The sequence below is a fragment of the Trachypithecus francoisi genome, unplaced genomic scaffold (assembly GCF_009764315.1).
Source record: "Trachypithecus francoisi isolate TF-2019V2 unplaced genomic scaffold, Tfra_2.0 Lachesis_group19, whole genome shotgun sequence".
Taxonomy (NCBI): domain Eukaryota; kingdom Metazoa; phylum Chordata; class Mammalia; order Primates; family Cercopithecidae; genus Trachypithecus; species Trachypithecus francoisi.
In genome coordinates, this window is record NW_022681464.1 from 35118899 (window position 1) to 35145259 (window position 26361).

At 38.1% G+C, this 26361-nt stretch overlaps 1 protein-coding gene across 4 annotated transcripts in view; it reads left to right on the forward strand.

Moving 5' to 3' along the window:
* Nucleotides 1-26361, forward strand: part of USP14 (ubiquitin specific peptidase 14) — a 60870-nt gene that overhangs the window by 29896 nt on the left and 4613 nt on the right. For all 4 annotated transcript variants that reach the window (XM_033178180.1, XM_033178179.1, XM_033178183.1 and 1 more), the window contains 10 exons: nt 6649-6707; nt 10898-11028; nt 11849-11929; nt 12278-12363; nt 13779-13893; nt 17749-17814; nt 17963-18055; nt 19155-19283; nt 24859-24919; nt 25897-26004. In XM_033178180.1, the coding sequence (XP_033034071.1) occupies nt 6649-6707; nt 10898-11028; nt 11849-11929; nt 12278-12363; nt 13779-13893; nt 17749-17814; nt 17963-18055; nt 19155-19283; nt 24859-24919; nt 25897-26004 (929 nt within the window). The remainder of the gene's footprint in view (nt 1-6648; nt 6708-10897; nt 11029-11848; nt 11930-12277; nt 12364-13778; nt 13894-17748; nt 17815-17962; nt 18056-19154; nt 19284-24858; nt 24920-25896; nt 26005-26361) is intronic.

Consider the following 26361-nt stretch of genomic DNA (forward strand, 5'->3'; position numbering starts at 1 on the left):
CCACTGCACTCCAGCCTGGGCAATGCAATGAGACCCTGCCTCTTAAAAAAAAGAAAGAGATGGGCCGGGAGCAGTGGCTCATGCTTGTAATCCCAGCACTTTGGGAGGCTGAGGCGGGAATATCATTGAAGGTCAGGAGTTCAAGACCAGCTTGGCTTAACATGGTGAAACCCAATCTCTGTTAAAAATGCAAATATTAGCGAGGTTTGGTGGTGGGCACCTATAATCCCAGCTGCTTGGGAGGGGGAGGCTGAGGCAGGAGAGTTGCTTGAACCCAGGAGGCGGAGGCTGCAGTGAGCTGAGATCGTACCACTGCACTCCAGCCTGGGCGACAGAGTGAGACTTCAGTCTCAAAATAAAAGAGAAAGGGATGAAGATTTGTGTTATACTTGGGTTTTTTCTTTAAACGTATGTGTAGCAGTTTATGTGTTTTTTATAACCAATTCGAACAGTCTTAAATTTGTGCTCACGTCTTTGTTTTTATGCTTACATATTAACAGTTCTGCAGTACATCTTGATGCATAGGATTCTTTGGATCAATTTCTGGAAATGGAGTTGGTGGGTTAATAAATTAGAGTGGCTAGTTTGACCTTTTAGATATTGGCAATTGTTATCCCAAAAGGTAGAAAAATATGAATGTTACATTCTGTACATATTCATCAAAGTAAAATATTATAATGATAAATATTTTTTGATTACTGGTAAGATTGAACTACTTTTTACTGGTGAGTTTATTGGTGACATACGTTTCTCTTACAAGGTAAAAATCTAGGTTTCTCTTTTTTTCTCCAATTACCATTTATAGTATATTGATACACATTGATCTTTTATCATATGTATTATTATTAAATATTTTTGAGACCTGGTCCTAGATTTTCTAATTGGGTTTATTTATTGAGATCTGATTTTTTATATGTGTTTGTATTATGCCATTTTAACCATCTGGTGTATAGTAATGCATCCTTCTTACTTTCAATGTATTACTGGATAGTTTGATCCATATTTTGTATCTCTTTGAACTTCATGGTAATGTTGTTCAATACGCCTTTCTCCCTCTAAATGGATATATAGTGGGAGTGTCAACCTTTGGGATTTTGACCATAATGTTTATCCGAAACCGTAAGTTTCAGATAAATTGACATTTTTGCAATATTTAGCCTTCCTATCCAGGAATATAGGCTGTCTCCCCATTGTTTCAGATCTTGTTTGACTTTCAGTAAGATGGATTTTTTTCACGTGTTTTATTTCCAGCTGTTTTGAATTTTTGTATTTTGTGCTGTTAGATGAATTTTCCCTTGATCATTTTGTTATTGTCCCTGCTAGCTGACGGGAAGAAATCAGGCATACTAATTTCAAATATCAGATTTCCATGGTTCCAGGGTGTACTTTCCCCTAATACTGAAATAGTCCTTATATTCTATGAAAATTTTACTATACTTTTTATTTACCTTGAAAACACATTTATTTACCCTGAAAACACATTTTATGATGATACTTATGATTATGATTTATTTATATTTATATTTATGAGGAAATAAGACCTATTTTCTATTAATATTTGGATTTTCTAAATAGGTAATCAAATCCATTACTCAGGTTAGTATTGTCTGTTTCAGGCAGTTTACTTCGTGTTTCTTTCGTGTTTCACTAGCTAGAACTTTTAACATAGTGTTAAATAGTAGATGGTTGTGGAATTCTCCTGTTTTTGATTTTAATAAGATTGTTGTGTTTTAGGGTTAAACATTGACCTTGCGTGTGGTGGAAATACTCTTTTTTTCTTGTTTCTTTTCTTCTTGTCCTCACCTCAGGTTTGGTGGAAATATTCTTAAGAATGTTAAGAAAGTATCCCTCCATCATTTGTTTACTGGAGATGTTTTAAAAATAAGAAATATATGTTAAAATTGTCAAATGTTGTTTGTTGACCTAGTTCTAAGATTTTTCTCACTGGATCTATTTGTGATACATTAGGTTAATAGTTAGCCTAATAGACTATATTCCTGATGTGTTCATATTCTTTCAGTATATAGTGCTGAATTTAATTTGCTGGAACATTTTAAAAGGATGTTTGGGGTCATTTGTTACTAAGACTGATGTATAGCATTCTGTCTCCCTCTTTTTTTTTTTTTTTTAATTTGTGAGGGTTTGGTTTTAGAGTTATGCTAGTTCTATGTCCGTCTTTTCCTGGAACTTTTGTTTTCTTTCATATTTTTTTTTTTTTTTTTTTTGAGGCGGAGTCTCGCTCTGTCGCCCAGGCTGGAGTGCAGTGGCCGGATCTCAGCTCACTGCAAGCTCCGCCTCCCGGGTTTACGCCATTCTCCTGCCTCAGCCTCCCGAGTAGCTGGGACTACAGGCGCCCGCCACCTCGCCCGGCTAGTGTTTGTATTTTTAGTAGAGACGGGGTTTCACTGTATTAGCCAGGAGGGTCTCGATCTCCTGACCTCATGATCCGCCCGTCTCGGCCTCCCAAAGTGCTGGGATTACAGGCTTGAGCCACCGCGCCCGGCCTCTTTCATATTTTTATAGGACTGATCTGCTGCTGAAAGACTTGCCCAGGAAATTGGCTGTGCTCAGCTTTTTTGGGGTATTTTATTTTATTTTATTTTGAGACAGAGTCTCGCTCTGTCGCCTAGGCTGGAGTGCAGTGGCATGATCTCGGCTCACTGCAACCTCCACCTCCCGGGTTCAAGCGGTTCTCCTGCCTCAATCTCCCAAGCAGCTAGGATTACAGGCATCCGCCACTACGCCCAGCTGAGTTTTTGTATTTTTAGTAGAGATGTAGTTTCACCATGTTGGCCAGGATGGTCTCAAACCCCTGACCTCAGGTGATCCCCCGGCCTTGGCCTCCCAAAGGGCTGAGATTACAGGCGTGAGTCACTGTGCTTGGCCTTTGGGGTATTTTAAATGTACTTGCTCTCTTCTAAAGTTAGTTTTGGTAATTTATATTTTCCTACAAAATTGTCCTGTCTTTAAATTATTTCAGCTTAAGAGTTATTCTACCATTGGACCTGTATTTTTTTTTTTTTTCTTATTTGTTTTATTTGTATTTTCCTCCCTTTGTTTGTGTTATCTTGCTAGAGATTTGTATTTTAGCTTTCAAAGAATTGGCTATTAGATTTGTTCATTCAATTTTTTGATTTGTCTGATTCATCCTACTTTTTGTATTATCTTTTTCTTATTTCTGTTTACCTTAGGCTTGTTTTATTGTCTATTTTCTAACTTAAAGTTTCATATTTGGATTGTTTACTTACTCTTGTGTAGTAATGAAAACATTTAGTTCTGAGATTTTGCTTGTTCTCTATTTATTAGATGAGGCTGTTCAAATGTTAACAAAAACCACTAGAAAGTCTGTTATCTTTTCCTTTTAGCCCAGTTTTTGTTTTTTGTTTTTTGTTTTTTTGAGGCAGTCTCATTCTACCTCCAGGCCAGAGTGCAGTGGCACGATCTCGGCTCACTGCAACCTCCACCTCCTGGGTTCAGGTGATTCTCCTGCCTCAGCCTCATGAGTAGCTGGGATTACTACAGGCACGTGTCACAACGCCCAGCTAGTTTTTGTATTTTTATTAGAGACATGGTTTCATCATGTTGGCCAGGGTGGTCTCGATCTCTTGACCTCGTGATCCACCTGCCTCAGCCTCCCAAGTGCTGGGATTACAGGCATGAGCCACCGCGCCTGGCCCATTTATTTTTGATTATTGAATTATAACATGTAGAAAGTATACAAATTGTAAGTGTACAGCTCAATGAATTGTCCCAGGGTGAACATATCCATGTACCCAAAATAAAGGCAGAACCCTTCCAGCACTCTAAAAATCCCCTCACAGATCTTAATCACTGCCACTGTTTTTATGTCTCCCAAATTGGAAATACTATCCTGACTTCTAATCTCATAGATCAGTTTACCAATTTTGAACTCTTTGTGAACAGAATGTACAAACTGGGCCCATTTGTCTGGCTGATGACTGGCTGATGGGTCTGGCTCGTGATGTTTAGTGTATCCATGTTCTGTGTATTGCTGGTTCATTTCTATTCATGCTGTATAGTATTCCATTGTGTGCTGTACTACCAATTTGTTATCCATTCTTCTGTCGATAAATATTTGGTTTATGTTCAGTTTTTGGTGATTATGAAAAAATACGCTCTGAATATTTAGTACATTTTTGGGCACATGCATTTGTTTCTGTTGGGTGTATATGAGTATGTATGCATATGCACAAAATATATATGAGTGAAACTGCTGGGTCATAAAGGGATGTATATATTCAGTTTTGATGTGTTTTGCCAACCAGTTTCATAAACGGAGGTACCAATTTGTATTTTCATTAGCATTATATGTGCTTTTCATTTGTTCCACATCCACCCCCAAGAGTTTAAGCCAAGTTATTTAGCCAGTGGATTTAGAAACACATATATGAAAGCATATGTTATAAATGTATTTTATTTCACCATGGGTAAGGATTTGGCCTATTTTGGAAATTTGAGTTTGTCTTTTTGATCTGATGTATGATTGAATATTTTATGGGGACTAGAAAAGTCAAAATGTCCTCTCTTTGTAGGTGTCAAAGTATAATAGACATTAGGTTAATTTTATTATGTTCAGATTTTTTATATCATTACTTTTTATATATTGACTTGACAGAGATAAGGAAAGATTCTCAGTACTTTTGACTGTAAAACCTCTCAGTATTTCTGTCAGTTTCTCTTTTTCTAAGTTTTTCTTTATAAACTTCAATGTTAATATTACTTGGCTTAATAGATGGTTTTACGTTAATTAGGAATTACATTTTATTGCTCTAATATGGGAAGTGTTTTTTGGATATTAAATTACATATGACTTTCCTTAGTTACAAAAAAAGGTTGATAATTCATTAGTTATCTTTGCCATAAATGTAGAAATAGTTACATATTCATGTTACCCTATAACAAGAAGTAAAATTCAGTAACAGCAGCAATTATATAGCTAATTACATTCCCAAGTGATGTTCTGGGATATGTCTGCTATATTAGTACTTCATTTTAATTTCAAAAATGCCTTTCAAGAAGTTGCTAAAATGTCTTAACAGGGAAATTTAATGATTTTCAGGTTTTTAAAAATGAACACACATAGTTCAGGCGTTATTGTGAATTATTGTGTATTGAAAAATTAAGAAAGTTTGTTTAGTCACAGCAGTTTCTGAAAGATGCAAACAAATGAAAAAGGGAAAAACAAAACCCTTCATTTGAATACAATTTAACACAATGCTTTCTGTGATTTCTTTCATACTACCTAAGTATAGAGGTTTTGCTTTTTAAATTGAGATATAATTCCCATCTAGTGAAATGCATATATCTTAAGTGTTTGGTTTGATCAGTTTTGACAAATGCAAATTCTCTGTAATCCATTTGCCTGTCAAAGTATAGAACATTTCTATCATCTCAGAAAATTTCTTGTGTGTGCCTTTTCTCAGTTAATCCTTATCCTCTCCACCCACTTCCAGAAACTACTGATTTCATATTAGTTTGCACATTCTGAAACGTAAAATAAATGGAATCCTACAGGTTGTGCTTTTCTTTTGTTCTGGCTTGTTTCACTCAGTATCTAGCTTGGAGATCCATTCATATTACTATTGACTAGATCAGTAATTCTGATTGCTCCACATTCTTGCCAATATTGGATGATACTAGTTTTTTTTTTATTTTAATTTTAATCACTCTAATGGGTATATAGTATGTACACATAGTTTAATCATAGTGCATATGCAGTCTCCCTCCTACTTCAATGTTTGATATTAACTGAATGATAATTTCTGAGCTTTTGTCATAAGACATTGTGTGAGTAATGACTGCAGTTTGAATATTTCCTTTGCATGGCCAGTTTGTTGTACTGTTGTAAATTAAGTGAGGATCATAAAGCTGAAAGTGAATTTAGAAATCATTTAATAGAAGCTCCTCAGTTTACAGATGAGCAAACTGACCTAAAACTTTAAGTGACCTATTTAATGATACACAGCAAGCTAATGCTGAATGTTTTTGATCTAATGCTTATTTCCAAGTTATTTCAGAGATTGTGTTATTTTATTTTCTTTGTAATTAATGGATAGTTTTGTTTCACAGTACTTTGAGAAAATGCTTGTTTTAGCCGGGTGCAGTGGCTCATGCCTGTAATCCCAAGGTGGGTGGATCACCTGAGGTCAGGAGTTCGAGACTACCTGGCCAACATGGTGAAACCCTGTCTCTGCTAGAAATAAAAAAATTAGCTGGGCATAATGGTGGACGCCTGTAATCCAAGCTACTCGGGAGGCTGAGGCAGGAGAATTGCTTGAACCCAAGAGGTAGAGGTTGCAGTGAGTCGAGATCTTGCCATTGCACTCCAACCTGAGCAACAAGAGCAAAACTCTGTCTCAAAAAATAAAAAATAAAATAAAATGTTTGTTTTATATGTGTTTGACAAAGGGAAAGAGCTTAAAGTAGGCTCCATCTAAATTCCCTTTTCAGCATTCCTTTTTTTCTCCATATAATGCAAGACCAGGAGAGAAGAAAAGGAAAGGTGGGAACAACTCTGTGGGACTTGCAGTTGAGGGTGTCGTAATAACTCCTGTTAACTGGTTGCTTCCCATTTGAGTGTTAGAATGAATTTAATTCTATTATTTAACTCTGCTTTAATGTTCCTAGGTATGCAGGTGCCTTAAGAGCTTCAGGGGAAATGGCTTCAGCGCAGTATATTACTGCAGGTTTGTATACTAAATATACTACTTTTTAATAGGAGTAAGACATTTTATTTTTCACTCAAAATCCTTTGCAGTTTCCAGAATGTCTTTTGTAAAACATCACCTCATTAAGCTTGGAGTGTACATTATACTTAAGTTAAACAACTTGGTACTTATTTTATCATCCAGATTATAAATCAGTGATGTCTGTCTTTTGTGAAAAATAATCTTTGGAGTTTTTGGGTTAAATTATAATTTTGGCTTCAGATTTGATTTGTGTAATAATATATCTTTGGGGTTGACTGGGGAGAGCCAGCGACGGGTTTTATCACAATCGATGTATCATTATAAAAGAGGGTCTTAGTGAGTATCGGTGTAAAGAAGTGATGTGTATGAGGAGACATAGTAATCTTAAAGGATAGAAATAACTGGTTTCTTCGTTGCATAAGATAATATACCCCTCACGTAATTTTGGACATTTTAATATTGGTAAATCTTTGGGTTAGGTCAATAGGGTTTTACAGCCATGCCTTTTTTTTTTTTTTAACTCTCTCTCTAATGGCTTTATTGATATAGTGTACATATCATAAAATCTGCCCATTTTAAGTGTATAATTCATTGTTTTTTAGTTTATCCACAGAGTTGTAAATTTTACTAAAATGTTAACTTTATAACATTATCATTCCATAAAGCAACTTCATAACATCTAGCAGTCACCTCCTTTCCCATTTCTAGCCCTACCCAAACATTTATCTGTGTGTTCTTTCTCTCTAGATTTGCCTACTCTGGACTTTTGTACTAAATGGAATCAGATAATATGTAGTCTCTTGTGACTGGTATCTTTCACTTTGTTTGTATAATGTTTTCAGAATTCATCTACATTGTGGCATGTATCAGTACTTCATTCTTTTTTATTGCTAAATAAGAGTGCCTTGTATGGACATGCCACGTATCATTTATCCATTTATCATTGGTGGATATTTGGGTTGTTTCTACTTTTCGACTATTACAAATACTCCTGACATTCGTGTACAAGTCTTGGTGTGGACAAATGCTTTCATTTCTCTTTGGTATGTATCTAGCAGTGGAATTAATTGCTGGGTCATATGGTTACTGTATTTAACCTTTTGAGGAACTGCCAGAATTTTCCAAAGGAGCTGCACCGTTTTACATTTCCCCCGGAAGGGTATAAGGGTTCTGATTTCTCCGTGTCCTTACCAGCACTTAGTATTATATGTCTTTGTGATTGTAGCCATCCAAGAAGTATGAAGTGTAATCTCATTGTTGTCAACCATTGATTTTTGATATTATAAACAGGTTTCTTTTGTGTCATTTGCAGTTAGAGAGATTTTACTCTAACCTTTTTTCCTAAAGTAGACTTACTTGTTGAAGTTTTTAGTGAGAAAGTGTGATCGTTTATATCTCCTTCATTTGACAGCTTATGTATCTTAGAATAATTTAGAATTTCAGCAGCTTCTCCAGCATCATATATGCAGCTAATAGTATTGGTGCGAAGAAAAATACCGTTCTTTACATTTTTGCTTCTTGACTTTTTAACTTCTTGTTTTGAAATACATTTAAATTTACAGAAAAGTTGTAAGAATTCACCAGATACTAACTTTTTATCACATTTGGTTTCTCATTTTTCCGTTATGCATGTAATTTTTTTCTGAACCATTTTAGAATAAGGTGCCAGACATCAGGTGTTTTATTCCTGAATACTTCAGTATGTATTTCCTAACAATAAGGACATTCATAACCACAAGATAATTCTTAATTTTCAGAATCTGGGCTGGGTGCTGTGGCTCATGCCTGTAATCCCAGCACTTTGGGAGGCTGAGGTGGGCAGATGACTTAAAGCCAGGGGTTTGAGACCAGGCTGGCCAACATGGTGAAACCCCATCTCTACTAAAAATACAAAACTTAGCCGGGTGGGTGTGTTGGTGCGTGTCTGTAATCCCAGCGACTCAGGAGGCTGAGGCACAAGAATCACTTGAACCTGGGAGGTGGAGATTGCAGTGAGCTGAGATTGTGCTACTGCACTTCAACCTGGGCAACAGACCGAGACACTGTCTCAAAAAACAAACTTTTTTTTTAGAATTTGGGAGTTTCACACAGTATTCTAAAATACAGTCTTTATTCAGATTTTGCCAGCTGTCCCAGTATTGTCCATTAAAAAAAGTTTTTCTTTTCCTGCTTCAGGATTCAATTTAAGATCCCACATTGCATTTAGTTGTTATGTCTTACTAGTCTCTTTTAATCTACATTTCTTCTTGACCTTTTTCTTTCAAACTAGTGAAATACTTTTGAGATGCTCTGTTGATGGTATATACTAGATCTTAAATCATCTGTTTTTTTTGAGTAGTATATAAAGTATTATTAAAATGTAGGCTTTTATTTAAAAAAATAATTAGCTTGGTAGTGATGCCTAAATTTCAGCCTTCCCTCCAAAAATATTTTTTAAATATTGTGTTCAGTTTTGTTATTCAGTAACATTTTTTTGAGCCCCTGCTTTATGCTAAGATGCTGTGGTATTTGGTGGGTTCAGTCTGTATAATAATGATAGGTGACATTTCACATCTTGGGTATTAATAGAACATACAAGTTGAAGTAAGCTAGAGGAAGAGTTTTGCTGTACATGAAGCAGAGCAAGGTATGATCACTAGGAAGTCAGCAGAGGAGAAATAGTTCGAACTCCAAGAGAACAGACTAGTCCGTAACTGTGAGATTCATGCTGCTGAGAGGGGTTACATGGAAAGAAGGTTTTCTTTTTTTTTTTTTTTTTTGAGACGGAGTCTCACTCTGTCGCCCAGGCTGGAGTGCAGTGGCCGGATCTCGGCTCACTGCAAGCTCCGCCTCCCGGGTTCCCGCCATTCTCCTGCCTCAGCCTCCCGAGTAGCTGGGACTACAGGCGCCCGCCACCTCGCCCCGCTAGTTTTTTTTGTATTTTTTAGTAGAGATGGGGTTTCACCGTGTTAGCCAGCATGGTCTCGATCTCCTGACCTCGTGATCCGCCCATCTCGGCCTCCCAAAGTCCTGGGATTACAGGCTTGAGCCACCGCGCCCGGCCCGGAAAGAAGGTTTTCTGAAGAAGGTAAATTATTAGTAGTTTTGGTTCTTAGCTGTCCAGTAGAGTCAGCTGTTTAAGGACCCAGATTTAAATCTCCAGGAGTTGAGTAGATGAGAACCAACTGTAGATTTAAAGGGAGGTAAATGGGGAGAGGTGACCTGCTATCCTGATCTTGGCAGAGTAGCAGAACGATTACATTATGCCTGTTTGGTCCCTACACAGAGGTTATGTGTTCTTTGTACTGAATTAAAACACCCTGCTTTGTTTGGGAAGACAAAGGCTGGCAAGAAGAAAGAGAGAGGCAGGGCTCAGAAGTTGTTTACAGCTAGTGATTGCTTTGTAAGGTCTTCTGGTGAGTTCTTTAAGATTTAAAAATGGGCCGGACACGGTGGCTCAAGCCTGTAATCCCAGCACTTTGGGAGGCTGAGACGGGCGAATCACAAGGTCAGGAGATTGAGACCATCCTGGCTAACACGGTGAAACCCCGTCTCTACTAAAGAATACAAAAAACTAGCCGGGCGAGGTAGCGGGCGCCTGTAGTCCCAGCTACTCGGGAGGCTGAGGCAGGAGAATGGCGTAAACCCGGGAGGCGGAGCTTGCAGTGAGCTGAGATCCGGCCATTGCACTCCAGCCCTGGCGACAGAGCGAGACTCCGTCTCAAAAAAAAAAAAAAAAAAGATTTAAAAATGATTTCTTTTTTTCTTATTGAGAGTCCAACAGTTGTCAGAGTAGATACACTTAAAAATATTTAAGCGGCTGGGTGTGGTGGCTCACACCTGTAATCCCAGGCTGAGGTGGGCAGATCACAAGGTCAGGAGTTTGAGACCAGCCTGGCCAACATGGTGAAACCCTGTCTCTACTAAAAAAAATGCAAAAATTAGCCAGGCATGGTGGCATGCTCCTGTAATCCCAGCCACTCGGGAGGCTGAGGCAGGAGAATTGCGTGAACCCAGAAGGTGGAGGTTGCAATGAGCCGAGATCGTGCCACTGCACTCCAGCCTGGGGAATAGAGCTAGACTCCATCTCAAAAAAAAAAAAAAAAAATTTAGGTAGGTTTTTGTTTGTATTAATTAAAATTAATGTACAGTTGCATGTATTAAGTATGTGACTATTTTACTAAGGCAATGTTTGCTTTGTCTTGAAGCCCTTAGAGATTTGTTTGATTCCATGGATAAAACTTCCTCCAGTATTCCACCTATTATTCTACTGCAGTTTTTGCACATGGCTTTCCCACAGTTTGCCGAGAAGGGTGAACAAGGACAGTATCTTCAACAGGTAAATAGGGCAAGGTATTTTTCATTCTGTACATGTAAAACTTAGGTTTCCTACATTTACCATACTTATTGGAACATAGTTCGAAATATAAACATCACTCTTCTCTAGTTCATGCCACAGCTGTCTCTTGCCTGGAACTTCACAGTAGTCTTAACTGATCATCTGGCTTCTGCCTTTGCCCCTTTGCAGTTTCTGTACACAGCCCACAGTGTCCTTTTTAAAATGAAGATAGGATTATGTTGGCCCCTTGTTCAGTACTCCCTAGTGATTTCTACCGCAGTCCTAAATCCTCTAGTCCCTGGCTTTTTCTGAGTTCATCACTACCACTCTGCCAGTTGCTTGCCTCTCTCCAGCTGCACAGGCTTCCTTAAACCCTTCAAGTGCCCTCTTCCTGCAGGGCCTTTGCTCTTGTTCCTTTGGCTGTCAGACAAGTGCAAGACCAGCTCCCTCACCTCCTTCAGATCTCGTGGCTCCAAGACCAAAGCCTCAGGCTTTCCCTGATGACCTTATTGAAATAGCGTACTTCCCTTCCCCTGATCACTTACTGTTTCCATCCTGCTTTTTTTTCGCTTTTTGTATTTTCACTGCTATTATGCTGAGTATCTAGTACAGTGTTTAGCATAAATTGGAGCTCAGCAGATGTCTGTTGAATGAATAAGCTATTCTAGAATTATTTTTTGGAAGATCGTATCTCTTATTTGGCTTAATATTTTTAAAGAAGGAAACCACTTTCTTGCCTAGGAGACAGCGATTATTTTGGAAGAATTTTGTAGATCATTCACTGCCAGGATTACTTACTTTGTCTTTTTTTACATTACAGGATGCTAATGAATGTTGGATACAAATGATGCGAGTATTGCAACAGAAATTGGAAGCCATAGAGGATGATTCTGTTAAAGAGGTAATTGAAATATATTTGTGATTATAGACTTTCATTATATCTTGATTCTTTATTTTTTTCCCCTCAAAGGCTTAAAATAAGTTCATCTTAATGGGTAGATGTGTATTTAAATACTTTAGATGCTCAATCTGTAGTCAGAATTTGGAAGCTTGCATACGACATTTACATTTAATGTATTATTTATTAAACTTAATTCATTGGTGATCTTTGGTAGTGTTTTTTGAAGGATTTTACATTAAGGGACTACATTTTAAAAACTTAAATATGTGTTACTAAACTGGATTGTGTGGAAGAAAATATACATTAATATTTATATAAAGTTGGAATTTTTATTTTAATTTTTTGCAGACAGACTCTTCATCTGCATCGGCAGTGACACCTTCTAAAAAGAAAAGTTTAATCGATCAGTTCTTTGGTGTTGAGTTTGAAACTACGTATCCTTATGAGCCAAGATTTGTACAGACTATCTACCTTATTAGAATTGACATAAATAGCATCATTGGCTGATTGATTGGTGGTGGGTGGAAGAAAAATTCTTCAGAGGTTTTTTTTGTTTGTTTTTTTTGTTTGTTTGTTCATTTTTGAGACGGAGTTTCGCTCTTGTTGCCCAGGCTGGAGTACTATGGTGCGATCTTGGCTCACTGCAACCTCTGCCTCCCGGGTTCAAACAATTCTGCCTCAGCCTCCCAAGTAGCTGGGATTACAGGCGCCTGCCACCACGCCCAGTTAATTTTTTGTATTTTTAGTAGAGAGGGGGTTTTACCCTCTTGGCCAGGCTAGTATGGAACTCCTGACTTCAGGTAATCTACCCGCCTTGGCCTCCAGGTGTGAGCCACTGCACCCAGTCCAGAGATTTTTATGCCTAAAAAAATACAATAATGGAAATTAGGAATTTGGAAAAGTATACCTATTGGAGTGACCTTGAAGGATAATAGGATTATTCATTATGTTTTGATTAATATAATTATTTTAAATTTATTTCTTGAAGGATATTTATTATTTTTTCCTAAGAACATCTTTAGCAGAGTCTACCACATTTTCATTCACCTTATAAAGAATTAATTTCTTATATGTCAAGGTGACTGTTAATAATAACTTTTAAAATAAATAATTTTTTTTTTTTTTTTTTTTTTGAGGCAGAGTCTCGCTCTGTCGCCCGGGCTGGAGTGCAGTGGCCGGATCTCAGCTCACTGCAAGCTCCGCCTCCTGGATTTACGCCATTCTCCTGCCTCAGCCTCCCGAGTAGCTGGGACTACAGGCGTCCGCCACCTCACCCGGCTAGTTTTTGTATTTTTAGTAGAGACGAGGTTTCACTGTGTTAGCCAGGATGGTCTCGATCTCCTGACCTCATGATCCGCCCCTCTCGGCCTCCCAAAGTGCTGGGATTACAGGCTTGAGCCACCGCGCCCGGCCAATAAATAATTTTTTAATTGTATAAAATGGTGTGTATCAACTATATACATGAGATTGAACCAGTTAATAAAACATGAATCAGGAAAGTACTATTTTCTAGGTCATGGTTAGAAAATCTTAGAAAAAAATTATGTTTATGTTCTTTTGGGCTTCTAAGACCATTACAAGACCACACTAAATACCAGTTTATAGTTTAGAGTTTATTGCAGTTTATCTTTTAATACACATTTATTACTCATTGTTGTTTATAGAATTGTTGGTAGCCAAATGAACATTCTTAAGTATGTTGAAATGAATCTTTATTGGGAGACTAAAATGTTTTAAATGCAAATGAATGATACTATTAATTTTAATGGAATTAGGATAATGTTTTATATTCAAGAGTATATAACAAATTGAATACCCGTTGGCATATTCCTTATCTTAGTTTACAAAGCATGAAATGTACAGAATCTGAAGAAGAAGAAGTCACCAAAGGAAAGGAAAATCAACTTCAGCTTAGCTGTTTTATCAATCAGGAAGTCAAGTATCTTTTTACAGGACTTAAATTGGTAAGGACAATCACAGTCCATCCTTGTTGTTTGTGAATTCCGTGTTCGCAAGTAAGCCAAAGTCATTATTCGCTGGGCTTTAATGGTCATTTGTAGACATGTGCAGAGCAGCATGCATTTTGAGTTGCCCGATACATACAGTCTCATCTGAGGTCAAACAAGTACTTGGCCTTCTTGTTTCAGCTTGGTAAACAAATATCATTTTAACAGGAATGTTAGCACTGTTTTGTTTTGTTTTAATTTCTGCTTTTTATTGGTTATTTCACTGTTTAAGATGACCCACCAAGCATAGGACTGAGTGCTGTCTAGTGTTTCTAAGTGGGGGAATGCTGTGATGTGCCTTACTGAGAAAATACACATGTTAGAGAAGCTTCAGTTGGGCCTGAGTTGTGCTGTTGGCTCTGAGTTCAATGTTATTTAATCAACACAGTATGTGAAATAAGGTGTCTTTAAACAGAAACACACATAAAACAAGGTTATGTATTGATTGGTTGATGAAAATCTTGTGATCAAAGGTTGGTGGGAATCTAATCCTGTATTTCCCCTAGGAGCAGTGGTTCAGTATTCACTGATTCAGTGCTTGTGGTGACTTTGTAGAACATAATTACTGTCACTACCAAAATCAACTGTGTTGTTAGAAATCAAACAAACTTAACTAGCGTTTCATTTCATAGACAAAAGCATTGTTAACATGGTTGCATATGCTAACAGATATTGGGACATCTCACTTTTTAATCACTGGATGTTCCTGCTTCACACTGAAGAAGCACCTAGTGCTTTGTGCTGTACCTTGCTTTATTTTAAAGCACTCAAGAAATGTTTGTTGAATAATATACATGTTTGTTAAGATTTAATTTTTCCTTAGAGTTAGTTGTTTTCATGGGCCCTATAACTTAGTTGAACTATTAACTTTAAGGAAAATTACTTAATCTAAGCTTCTGTTTTCTTACATGAAAATGAGAGTAACTATAGGGTTGTTTGTGGGTTTGTGCTCTTAACCATTAAGGGTGATCATATAATGTATTGTCTAAACTAGGACACTTTGGTGGAGAGTGAATGAGGGTATGTTAGTAATTATGCAGTATAAACTGGGATTTTTTTGTGCAAATCAGGGCATGTAGTTGTTCTGCCATTGCACTGTCTTGCAGTTGAGGCCCTGGAATTTAAATAACCTAATTGGCTTTTGGCAGAGCCAGAACTAGAACTTGCTGCTTTCGTTATTCAGTTAGTGCTGCTTTTCCAGTGCCATACTACAGAATGCAGACTCACATAAAATGTTGGCTTCCACTCTGCTGATAAGCCCATGGATAAAACATATGGTTTTGCTTGCTGACCTACTAATTTGGTATGCTTTGGGGATGTGTATATCTCTTGAAGGATCTCCCCATTTGAAGTGCTGTCTTTTAATAGTTTTCAAATTGCAGTTCATGTGATTCCACTTTTAAAATCTCTGATAATTAGGATTATTTTATTTTATTTCTCTTTTTTTCTTTTTCTTTTTTTTTTTTTTTTTTTTTTTTTGAGACGGAGTTTCTCTCTGTCACCCAGGCTGGAGTACAGTGGCGCAGTCTCGCTCACTGCAACCTCTGACTCCCAGGTTCAAGCGATTCTCCTGCTTCAGCCTCCCAAGTAGCTGGGACTACAGGTGCGTGCCACCACGCCTGGCTGATTTTTGGTATTTTTAGTAGAGACAGGGTTTCACCATGTTAGCCTGGATGGTCTCAATCTCCTGACCTCATGATCCGCCCGCCTCGGCCTCCCAAAGTGCTGGGATTACAGGCGTAAGCCACTGCCCAGCCAGGATTGTGTATTTTAATTTAAGTTAGCTTCTTCCTAAAAACAGTTGTATGAAAAATAAATCATGAATAAAAGAGCCTCTAGATATTTGAAGAAAGGCCTGGAGGGCAGAATTTTTAAAGATTTTGGTTGATCCTCTTTTCTGTCTCCTCTAACCAGAAGTCTTGAAGGAAGAAAAGTCAGTGAAAAATGATGAGGCATTGGAATAGGTCCTCTGTGCAGAGACCTAGTTTGGGCAGAGGGGTTGGGTTGATAAACACTGAAGCGGGACCTGGATGATGTTGATAAACAAGATGATTTGTTGTCTGGGGGCTGTCATCTACAGTTTGGGGTAAAGTTGGCAGGCGAAGGGTTGGTAAATGGACATAAGAAGAAGAGAGAGTGAGTCATGTTCTGTCTTATGATACTGAGGGGAGAGTTTTGAGGCAGTGTGGATAAGAACATGGTGACTGTTAAGAGAAATTCATTTAAAAACACAAAACTACTTAACCCCCAGGAGTCAAACCATGTAAGGCATCCTGTGCAAGTTTCAGGATTTACCAGCAAATGAAGTCTTAGTGTTCATCGGAGAGTGTGAAGTGGAGTGCTTTGGGAGGGACTCTCCGGGATGGTATTTTCTTCACAATTTTGTAAAAGTATAGGAAAACCGAACATACCCAGAAGATCTAGATGATAGTGGATTGGTGATATTAAGATTTCACCAGATATACTTTCTTGAAAAACATATATTCCTAAAATGTATTTATTTCCTTTATAACTTTTAAGATGTTTTATCTTTTGTTCTGATAATTCTTGAGTAATTTGGCTTCGTTTCTGTACTGCTTTGCTGCTGAATAAACTTAAAAAGCTACTCCACAGTGATCCCTTTTGTAATATGATTAGTAATTTTAAAAAATCAGATGTTAAAAAATTATTATACAAGTGTAACATGCTTAAACATTACCAGTAGGTTATTTTAATTCTAATTTCTTTTTTCTTTATTTTCTTAAAGCAGAGCACATAAATACTGCTAATTTTTTCTATAACATTAGAAATAGTAGTGACTGTTAAATGTAGAGTATATGCCGAATATTTTACCAGGTTTTCTACATGTGCTGACTGTAGTTCTAACAATAGCACTATAACATAGATTACCACTACCACCTTTTCCAAATGATGCCCAGAGGGATAAATACCATTTCCATTGTTACACAGGCTGTAAGAAGTGGAAAGGTGATCATGCTGGTTAAGATATGTGCAGTAGCTAAAGGTTTTCCCACATCTGTTAGGTTAACAGAGGGTTTCTGTTTTATGACTTTTTTCAAATTTAACAATAATTGATCGGTGCTTACTAGCTTTTATGCATAAAATGTAAAGAACAAGAGTTTCCTGGGTTCTCTTCATTTTCCTCTAGGGTGAATATTCTGATAATAAACAGGAATGACAGAGCTTTATTATATAAAATACAATATAAAATTCTCTGAATCTAAGCATCATTTGGGGCATAACTAAAAAACATCAAACAGTATTTACACTCGGAGGAGTCCACAACAGCGTAAATTATTTGATGCCTTGTAAGAATTGCACAGTATCTGGAAGTCTTCCCATATTGTCATCATATTGTGTCTCAGTGATATAAACCCACTGATATACTGTATATTGCCTATTCAGTAGTGCTAGTTTTTAAAAGGCTTAGTGGTGTGATTCTATATTGCAGAAATTTTTTTTTTTTTTTTTTTTTTTGAGGCGGAGTCTCGCTCTGTCGCCCGGGCTGGAGTGCAGTGGCCGGATCTCAGCTCACTGCAAGCTCCGCCTCCCGGGTTCCCACCATTCTCCTGCCTCAGGCTCCCGAGTAGCTGGGACTACAGGCGACCGCCACCTCGCCCGGCTAGTTTTTTTTTTGTATTTTTAGTAGAGACGGGGTTTCACCGTGTTCGCCAGGATGGTCTCGATCTCCTGACCTCGTGATCCGCCCGTCTCGGCCTCCCAAAGTGCTGGGATTACAGGCTTGAGCCACCGCGCCCGGCCTGCAGAAATTTTTTAAACTAATGTTTGGTCTTCTGTTATGTTCTTTTTTAGCGACTTCAGGAAGAAATCACCAAACAGTCTCCAACATTGCAAAGAAATGCCTTGTATATCAAATCTGTAAGTTATGCCTTCCTTTCAAAGCCAAATTCCACTTCATTGAAATATTTCCAGTTAATTTTATCCAGTCTTAATTTTTACCACCAAAGAATTAAAACTTGTATGGTATTTTGATGTAATGGGATTTCTTTCCATTTTCTCTCCTTAGTCCAAGATCAGCCGGCTACCTGCTTACTTGACCATTCAGATGGTTCGATTTTTTTATAAAGAGAAGGAATCTGTGAATGCCAAAGTTCTCAAGGTTAGTAATGAACTTTACTTTGTATAAGAAATGTAATTCTTTGAAGGTAATTGCTAACTTATAATTGCTTTCATTATTCCTTTAGGAATAGTTAGGCTTTCTTTGAAATATTTAGGGGAGATATTAATATTAGACAGGTGATTCTTAACTAAGAACGTATATTAGAATGATTTATTTATTTTTATTTTTAATTGTACACATGCCTGGCTTCTCCCTCACCCCCAAACATCTGGGTCAGTCTTTGGTGGGGCCTAGGATATTATATTTTTCAAAAGATTCACATATAATTCTGACGACTCTCGTGCACTACGCAGAAATAGTGTCCTAGACCACATCCTCAGCTTCAGGGATACTGATTCAGTAGCTTGGAGAAGGGCGTGAGGTAGGGAGTGATAACACTCTGCACTATATTCTAGGTGGTTCCTTTCTTTCAGGTGAAAGGAGAAAGTTAAATCATTGGTGCCCAAAGAGTACTTAAATTATAATCCCTTGATTTAGGATCCAGCTGTTTTTGTTGAGTTGTAGTTCTGCTACATCTCCATAGAGACCCAGGAGGGGCCTATCATTTTAGCCTTTTGAGCTTAAATTCTTAGTATATTTTCCAATATACTTAGCATTGTATGAGAAGGATAAATGTAGTTTAAGTATCTCGTGTTGTATACTTTAAATATATACTACTATAAGCTGTTGAACTATATCACTATTATTTCTATGTAAAGTTGTATTTCAAACTAAAAAAAAAAAAAAAAAATAAGCTTATTCCAGTTTGGGAGATCCGTTATTTTCACAGCAGCTTGTCTAATATTTCTGATATGTTTCTTCTTTCAGGTAAATTTTGGTACTTCCTCTGTGGTTAGTTTTGTGGGTTAGAGTATTTAATGGAAAAACATGTTTTGAAAATTTCTCACCTTAAAAAAGTTAGAACCAGATCATTCTTGAAAATAGGCATTCTTAAGAGGTTTTCAACTGCAGATTTCCAAGTGATTTTCACAGATTTTTATTTTCAACTGTATTTGAATTATGAAAGCATTACTTCAGATGTATGATACGTTAAGTATCTTTATAAATGTGTTTACACATGTTTTTTGTTTGTATATAGGATGTTAAATTTCCTCTTATGTTGGATATGTATGAACTGTGTACACCAGAACTTCAGGAGAAAATGGTGTCTTTTCGATCCAAATTCAAGGATCTAGAAGATAAAAAAGTGAATCAGCAGCCAAATACAGTAGGTTCTTACTGCTGACTTTCTAATCTTAGTATCTTAATCTCCCATCAGTGCTCAGCAATTACTCTCTTTTTTTTCCTGCTTCATTTTTCTTCAGAACTATACTTTGTATAGTATTAATAAAAATGGATGAATCTGTATTACAATTAGTAGGTATACACATCCTCCATATATCGGTGCAGGTCTTTAAAGTTTTACATGTGTTTTTTATTTTCCTTTTTTTTTTTTTTTTGGGAGACAGTGTCTCCCTTTGTCACCCAGGTTCACTGCAGTCTCAACCTCCCAGGCTGAAATGATCCTCCCACCTCACCCTCCCAAGTAGCTGGGACCAAGGCATGCGCCACCATGCCCAGCTAATTTTTTGTATTTTTGATAGAGACAGGCTTTTGCCATGTTGCTCAGGCTGGTCTTGAACTCCTGAGCTCAGGCAATCTGCCTGCCTAGGCCTCCCAGAGTGGCCTTTAGGTGTATTTTAGCATGAGAAACAGGAACTCTACTTAGAGTAAATGAGTCCTTTGTGATAGAATAAGCTTAATATTTTCTTTCCCCCCATAATCTGTAGCTCATATTCCTTTTATACTTACCTCCTCAAAGTACTTCATATAAAACCTTACCTAGTGTTGACCTTGATACAATCAAAATACAGTACATTTCCATCACCACAAAGACCTTGCGTCATTGCCACAGGGCCACTTTTCTTCTGCCCTACCCTTAATTCCTGACAACTACCAACCCGTTCATTTCTATAATTTTGTCGTTTCAAGAAAGTTGGCCAGGCATGGTGGCTAGCACTAGTAATCCCAGGACTTTGGGAATCTGAGGCAGGAGGATCACTTTAGGCCAGGAGTTCGAGACTGTCCTGGGCAACATAGTGAAACACTGTCTCTACAAAATATGAAAATTAAAAGAAATCAGCTGGATGTGGTGGCATACACAGGTAGTCCTAGCTACTTGGGAGGCTGAGATGAGAGGATTGCTTTAGGCCAAGAGTTAAATGCTATAATGAACCATGATTGTGCCACAGTACTCCAACCTGCGTAACAAAGCAAGACCCTGTTTCTAAAAAAAAAGCACAAACGAAATAAAAACTCTTCATCTCTTTAATATAACCTTTCTCATTCAGCATAATTCTCTGGAGATTCTTCCAGGGTGTTATGCATGTCAGTCGCTCCTTTCATTTCATTGCTCATCAGTATTCCCTGGTTTGAGTTTACCACAATCGGCTTCACCATTCACCTGTTGAAGAACACCTGGATTGTTTGTAGTTTTTGTCTGTGATGAATAAACCTGCTGTAAACATTTGTGTACAGGTTTTAATGTAAACATAAGTTCCATTTCTCTGGAATGAATGCCTAGGAATGCAGTTGTTAGATTGCATGTGGTTGCATGTTTAGTTTTTCAAGAAACTGCCAAATATTTTCTAGAGTGGCTGTACCATTTCACATTTCCACCAGCAAGGTGTGACTGATTCACTTTCTCTGCATTCTCACCAGCATTTGGTATTGTCACTGTTTTTCATTTCAGCCATTGGATAGGTTTATAGTGATACTGTGTTTTCCTTTGCACTTCCCTAGTGGCTGACGAAGTTGAGCATGTCTTCTTGTGTTTATTTGCTATCTGTATATCCTCTTTTGTGAAATGCTTCTTTTTGTCTTTTCCCTATTTTCTAATTGGACTGTTTGTTTTTTTACCCTTGAATTTTGAGAGTTCTCCATATTCTAGACCTTTGTTGGATATGTGGTTTGTGAATATTTTCTCCTAGTCTGTAGCTTATGTTTTCATCCTCTTAACGGAGGGTCTTTTGCAGAGGAAAGGTTTTTTAAATTTTTATGAAATCCAGTTTATTTTTTTATTTGGTTGCCTGTGCTGCTGGTGTCATAGATCTAAGAAAGCATTGCCGGGCTCGGCGCGGTGGCTCTCACCTGTAATCCCAGCACTTTGAGAGGCCGAGGCAGGCAGATCACTTGAGGTCAGGGGTTTGAGACCAGTCTTGCAAACATGGTGAAACCCTGTTTCTACTAAAAATACAAAAAATTAGCTGGGTGTGGTGGTGCGGACCTATAATCCCAGCTACTTGGGAGGCTGAGGCAGGAGAATCACTTGAACCTGGGAGGCAGAGGTTGTGAGCTGAGATCACGCCACTGCACTCCAATCTGGGCGACAAAGCGAGACTCCATCTCAAAAAAAAAAAAAAAACACGTTGCCTAGTCCAAGGCCTCAGAGATTTATATGTATGTTTTTTTCTCAGAGTTCTGTGGTTTGAGTTCTTCCATTTAGGTCTTTGATCCATTGAGGGTTAACTTTTTATATAGTGTGAGGTGTGGGTTCAGATTCATTCTTTCGCATGTGAATATCTGGTTGTCTCAGCACCATTTTTTAAGAAGACTGTTCTTTGCCTATCAGATGGTCTTGGAACGTTTATAGAGATTAATTTGACCATCTGTATGTATGATTGTATTTCTAGACTATTAATTTTACTCCATTGGTCTATATGTCTGTTCTTTTTTTTTTTTTTTTTTTTTTTTGAGACAGAGTCTTGCTCTGTCGCCCAGGCTGGAGTGCTGTGGCCGGATCTCAGCTCACTGCAAGCTCCGCCTCCCGGGTTCACGCCATTCTCCTGTCTCAGCCTCCCGAGTAGCTGGGACTACAGGCACCCGCCACCTCGCCCGGCTAGTTTTTTGTATTTTTAGTAGAGACGGGGTTTCACCGTGTTAGCCAGGATGGTCTCGATCTCCTGACCTCGTGATCCGCCCGTCTCGGCCTCCCAAAGTGCTGGGATTACAGGCTTGAGCCACCGCGCCCGGCCTATATGTCTGTTCTAATGCTCATTCCAGACTGTCTTGATTACTGTAGTTTTCTAATAAGGCTTGAAATTGTGAAATATCAACCTTCACTTTTGTTCTTCTTTTTGAAAGTTATTTTAGCCAGGCGCGGTGGCTCAAGCCTGTAATCCCAGCACTTTGGGAGGCCGAGACGGGCGGATCACGAGGTCAGGAGATCGAGACCATCCTGGCTAACACGGTGAAACCCCGTCTCTACTAAAAAAATACAAAAAACTAGCCGGGCGAGGTGGCGGGCGCCTGTAGTCCCAGCTACTCGGGAGGCTGAGGCGAGAGAATGGCGTAAACCCGGGAGGCGGAGCTTGCAGTGAGCTGAGATCCGGCCACTGCACTCCCGCCTGGGCGACAGAGCGAGACTCCGTCTCAAAAAAAATAAAATAAATTTTTGTATAAGGATCTTAAATCCTTGACTTTACTGAATTTATTAGCTGTTTTTATCCATTAGTGTTTTGAAGAGATTATGTAGAATTCGTGTTTTTTTTTTAAACATTTGATAGAATTGGTGATCATTTGATAGAATTGGTGGAACAATCTATGCTTAGAGATTTTACTTTCAGGAGCTTTGTTTATTTTATTTTTATTTTTATTTTTTCTATTACCTAAACATAGGCAAGCACATTTTCAGGAGTTTTTACATTTCAAATTTAATTTCCTTCATAGATACAGGGCTATTCAAATGATCTATTTTATATTGTATTTATTTCTGTAATTTGTTTTCCCAGAATTGATCCATTTCATAAGCTTATCAAATTTGCATGTAGAGTTGTTTCTAGTATTTATTACCCTTTTGATGTCTGTAGGGTGTTTAGTGAGTGAGATCCATCCCGTTTCATTGCTGATATTTGTAATTTGTGTTTGTCCCCCTTGCTTGATGATTATTAATTTTATTGATCTTGTCAAAGAATTGGCTTTGTTTCATGGATTTTTCTCTATTTTCTGTTTTTAATTGTATTGATTTCTACTCTTATTTCCTTTATTCTGCTTGCCTTGTGATATAAATTTCCCTTTCAGCAGTGGTTTCACTATATCCTATGAATTTTGATGTATATTAATTTTCATTCTGTTCCTTGTATTTTTAAAAATTTCTCTTGAGACTTGCTGTTTGACCATGGATTATTTAGAAGGGCCTAAGTAATTTTCCTGTTATGTTTCTGTTGATTCTAGTTTGATGCCATTGTGGAGAGAGGGCACACTTACTTGATTTAAATTCTATCACATTTATTTATTTATTTGAGACTGAGTCTTGCTCAGTCGCCCAGGCTGGAGTGCATAGGTACGATCTCGGCTCACTGCAACCTCTGCCTCCTGGGTTCAAGCAATTCTCGTGCCTCAGCCTCCTGAGTAGCTGAGATTACAGGCGACTGCCACCATGCCTGGCTAATTTTTGTATTTTTATTAGACACAGGGTTTCATCATGTTGGCCAGGCTGGTCTTGAGCTCCTGACCTCAAGTGAGCTGCCCGCCTCGGCGTGAGCCACTGTACCTGGCCTAAATTATATTAAATTTAAATGTGATTTAGGTATAGACTATTTACATTTAGTGCAATTGTTGACGTTAGGGTTTAATTCTGTTTTTTTTTTTTTTTTTTTTTTTTTGAGGCGGAGTCTCGTTTTTTTGTCGCCCGGACTGGAGTGCAGTGGCCGGATCTCAGCTCACTGCAAGCTCTGCCTCCCGGGTTTACGCCATTCTCCTGCCTCAGCCTCCCGAGTAGCTGGGACTACAGGCGCCCGCCACCTCGCCCGCTAGTTTCTTTTTGTATTTTTAGTAGAGACGGGGTTTCACCGTGTTAGCCAGGATGGTCTCGATCTCCTGACCTCGTGATCCGCCCGTCTCGGCCTCCCAAAGTGCTGGGATTACAGGCAATTCTGCTTTTTTGATGTTTTTTTGTGTGTGTGTGTCTTCCTGTGGGTTACTTGAACTGTGTTTTAGTATCCTGTGTTACAATGTTTTTAAATGTGCTTCTTTGCATAGTTTTTTCAATGGTTGCTGTGTTTTCATTCTCTATATAAAAAAGATGTGATAAACCTAGTTGCCATTTTTTGTTGTGGAATCCTTTGACTTCTTGCCATCACAGCTACCTGTAAGCTGCTGGCATTGTCTTCATTACCATTATAGTTTTAAAGAACTTTGTGCTGTATACCTAGATAAATTTTTCTCATGTTCCTTGCTAAAATGACTTGAAGCAGTGAGTTCCTACTAAGAGTCCTTGTCTAATTTAAATCATGCCTCTTTAATATAGGTAAGGCTTTGCTGAAAAATATTTCAGTTTATTTGTGCTGGCGTGGCAAGTGGACAGGGCTCAGGTGGTTTAATACAAACTGCAGGAATTTAACTTTTCTTGTTTTACAGAGGTAGTTTTTTCCCCCCACCGCTGTGGTTTGATAGGATTTTGGTAACATTGGGAAATTGGGTTTTCCTTTTCTGCCCTAGAGCACTGTTGAACTATACTGCTGTATTCACTGGTATGCTCTCACTTTAGTGGTTTAAAATTGGTCATCATGTTCAGGGTGTCTGCTACTGTACTGTAACAAGATTTTATATCGTTAAAGTGTAGGACTGCTGGGTTTACAGTTTTAACTGTAGTTATATCGTTTTAGTAATTTGAAAGGTAGACTATTTTGTCTCTGTGCTTTGCACTGTAGACAGTAAATATTTATGAAATTGAACACTTACAGAGAATTCAAATTTTATTTCCAAAATCATGATTTAAAGTTAAACGTTTTTTTTCTCCTCAGAGTGACAAAAAGAGTAGTCCCCAGAAAGAAGTTAAGTATGAACCCTTTTCTTTTGCTGATGGTAAGTAACATTTTCATTTTGAGTTATTGTCTGTGTGTCTTTTTAAGGTAAAATTTATGTCTTACCCCATATTTACTTATTCTGATGTCCTTTTCAAACAAAATGTCAGGTTTCTTGAACAATTTGCCTTAATATGACATATAGTAAATTTACTCTTGTTGGCATACAGTTAGTTCTATGAGTAAGTACTTCTTTTTTTTTTTTTTTTTTTTTTTTGAGACGGAGTCTTGCTCTGTCGCCCAGGCTGGAGTGCAGTGGCCGGATCTCAGCTCACTGCAAGCTCCGCCTCCCGGGTTTACGCCATTCTCTCGCCTCAGCCTCCGAGTAGCTGGGACTACAGGCGCCCGCCATCTCGCCCGGCTAATTTTTTGTATATTTTAGTAGAGACGGGGTTTCACCGTGTTCGCCAGGATGGTCTCGATCTCCTGACCTCGTGATCCGCCCGTCTCGGCCTCCCAAAGTGCTGGGATTACAGGCTTGAGCCACCGCGCCCGGCCGAGTAAGTTACTTCTTAAAACATCAATCATGAAGCCTTAACTATGATTGGACAATAATATCTTTTTGGTTTTTTTTTTTTTTTTTTGAGATGGAGTCTCGCTCTGTTGCCCAGGCTGGAGTGCAGTCTAGTGATCTCAGCTCACTGTAAGCTCCGCCTCCCAGATTCACACCATTCTCCTGTCTGACTCCCGAGTAGCTGGGACTACAGGCGCCCGCCACCAAGCCCGGCTAATTTTGTGTATTTTTAGTAGAGACGGAGTTTTACCATGTTAGCCAGGATGGTATCGATCTTCTGATCTTGTGATCTGCCCGCCTCAGCTTCCTAAAGTGCTGGGATTTGGACAGTAGTATCTTATTGGATTCTGATAATATAATACTTTCCTAATGTGAACTTTAGAGTTATTATTGATTGTTACTTAGCTTGAGAAGGCACATGTCTATTCGCTGTCTAATATTAATGGATTTACATCTTTTTTTAGATATTGGCTCCAATAATTGTGGATACTATGACTTACAAGCAGTACTAACACACCAGGGAAGGTCTAGTTCTTCAGGTCATTATGTATCATGGGTGAAAAGGAAACAAGGTAAAGAGTATTCTTTTTTCAACTGTTCAGTATTATTTTAACAGTTCGTTTATTTTATAGCAGTGGTTTTCAAACTTTGGGTCTCAGAACCACTTCACATTCTTGAAGCCCCAAAGAGCTTTGGTTTATGAGGTTTGCCTCTTAATATTTACTGTATTAGAAATTAAAAGTGAGAAATTAAAAAAATTAGTTTTAAAAATGATAGTAATAAGCCCATTACGTATTAATGTAAAAACAAAATGAGAAATGGTACTGATTTACATTTTTATGTCTTTCTGTTGTCTGGCTTAAATAGGAGGCAGCTGGGTTCTCCTGTTAGTGTTTGCATTCAGTCTGTTGCATTATCATACATTATGT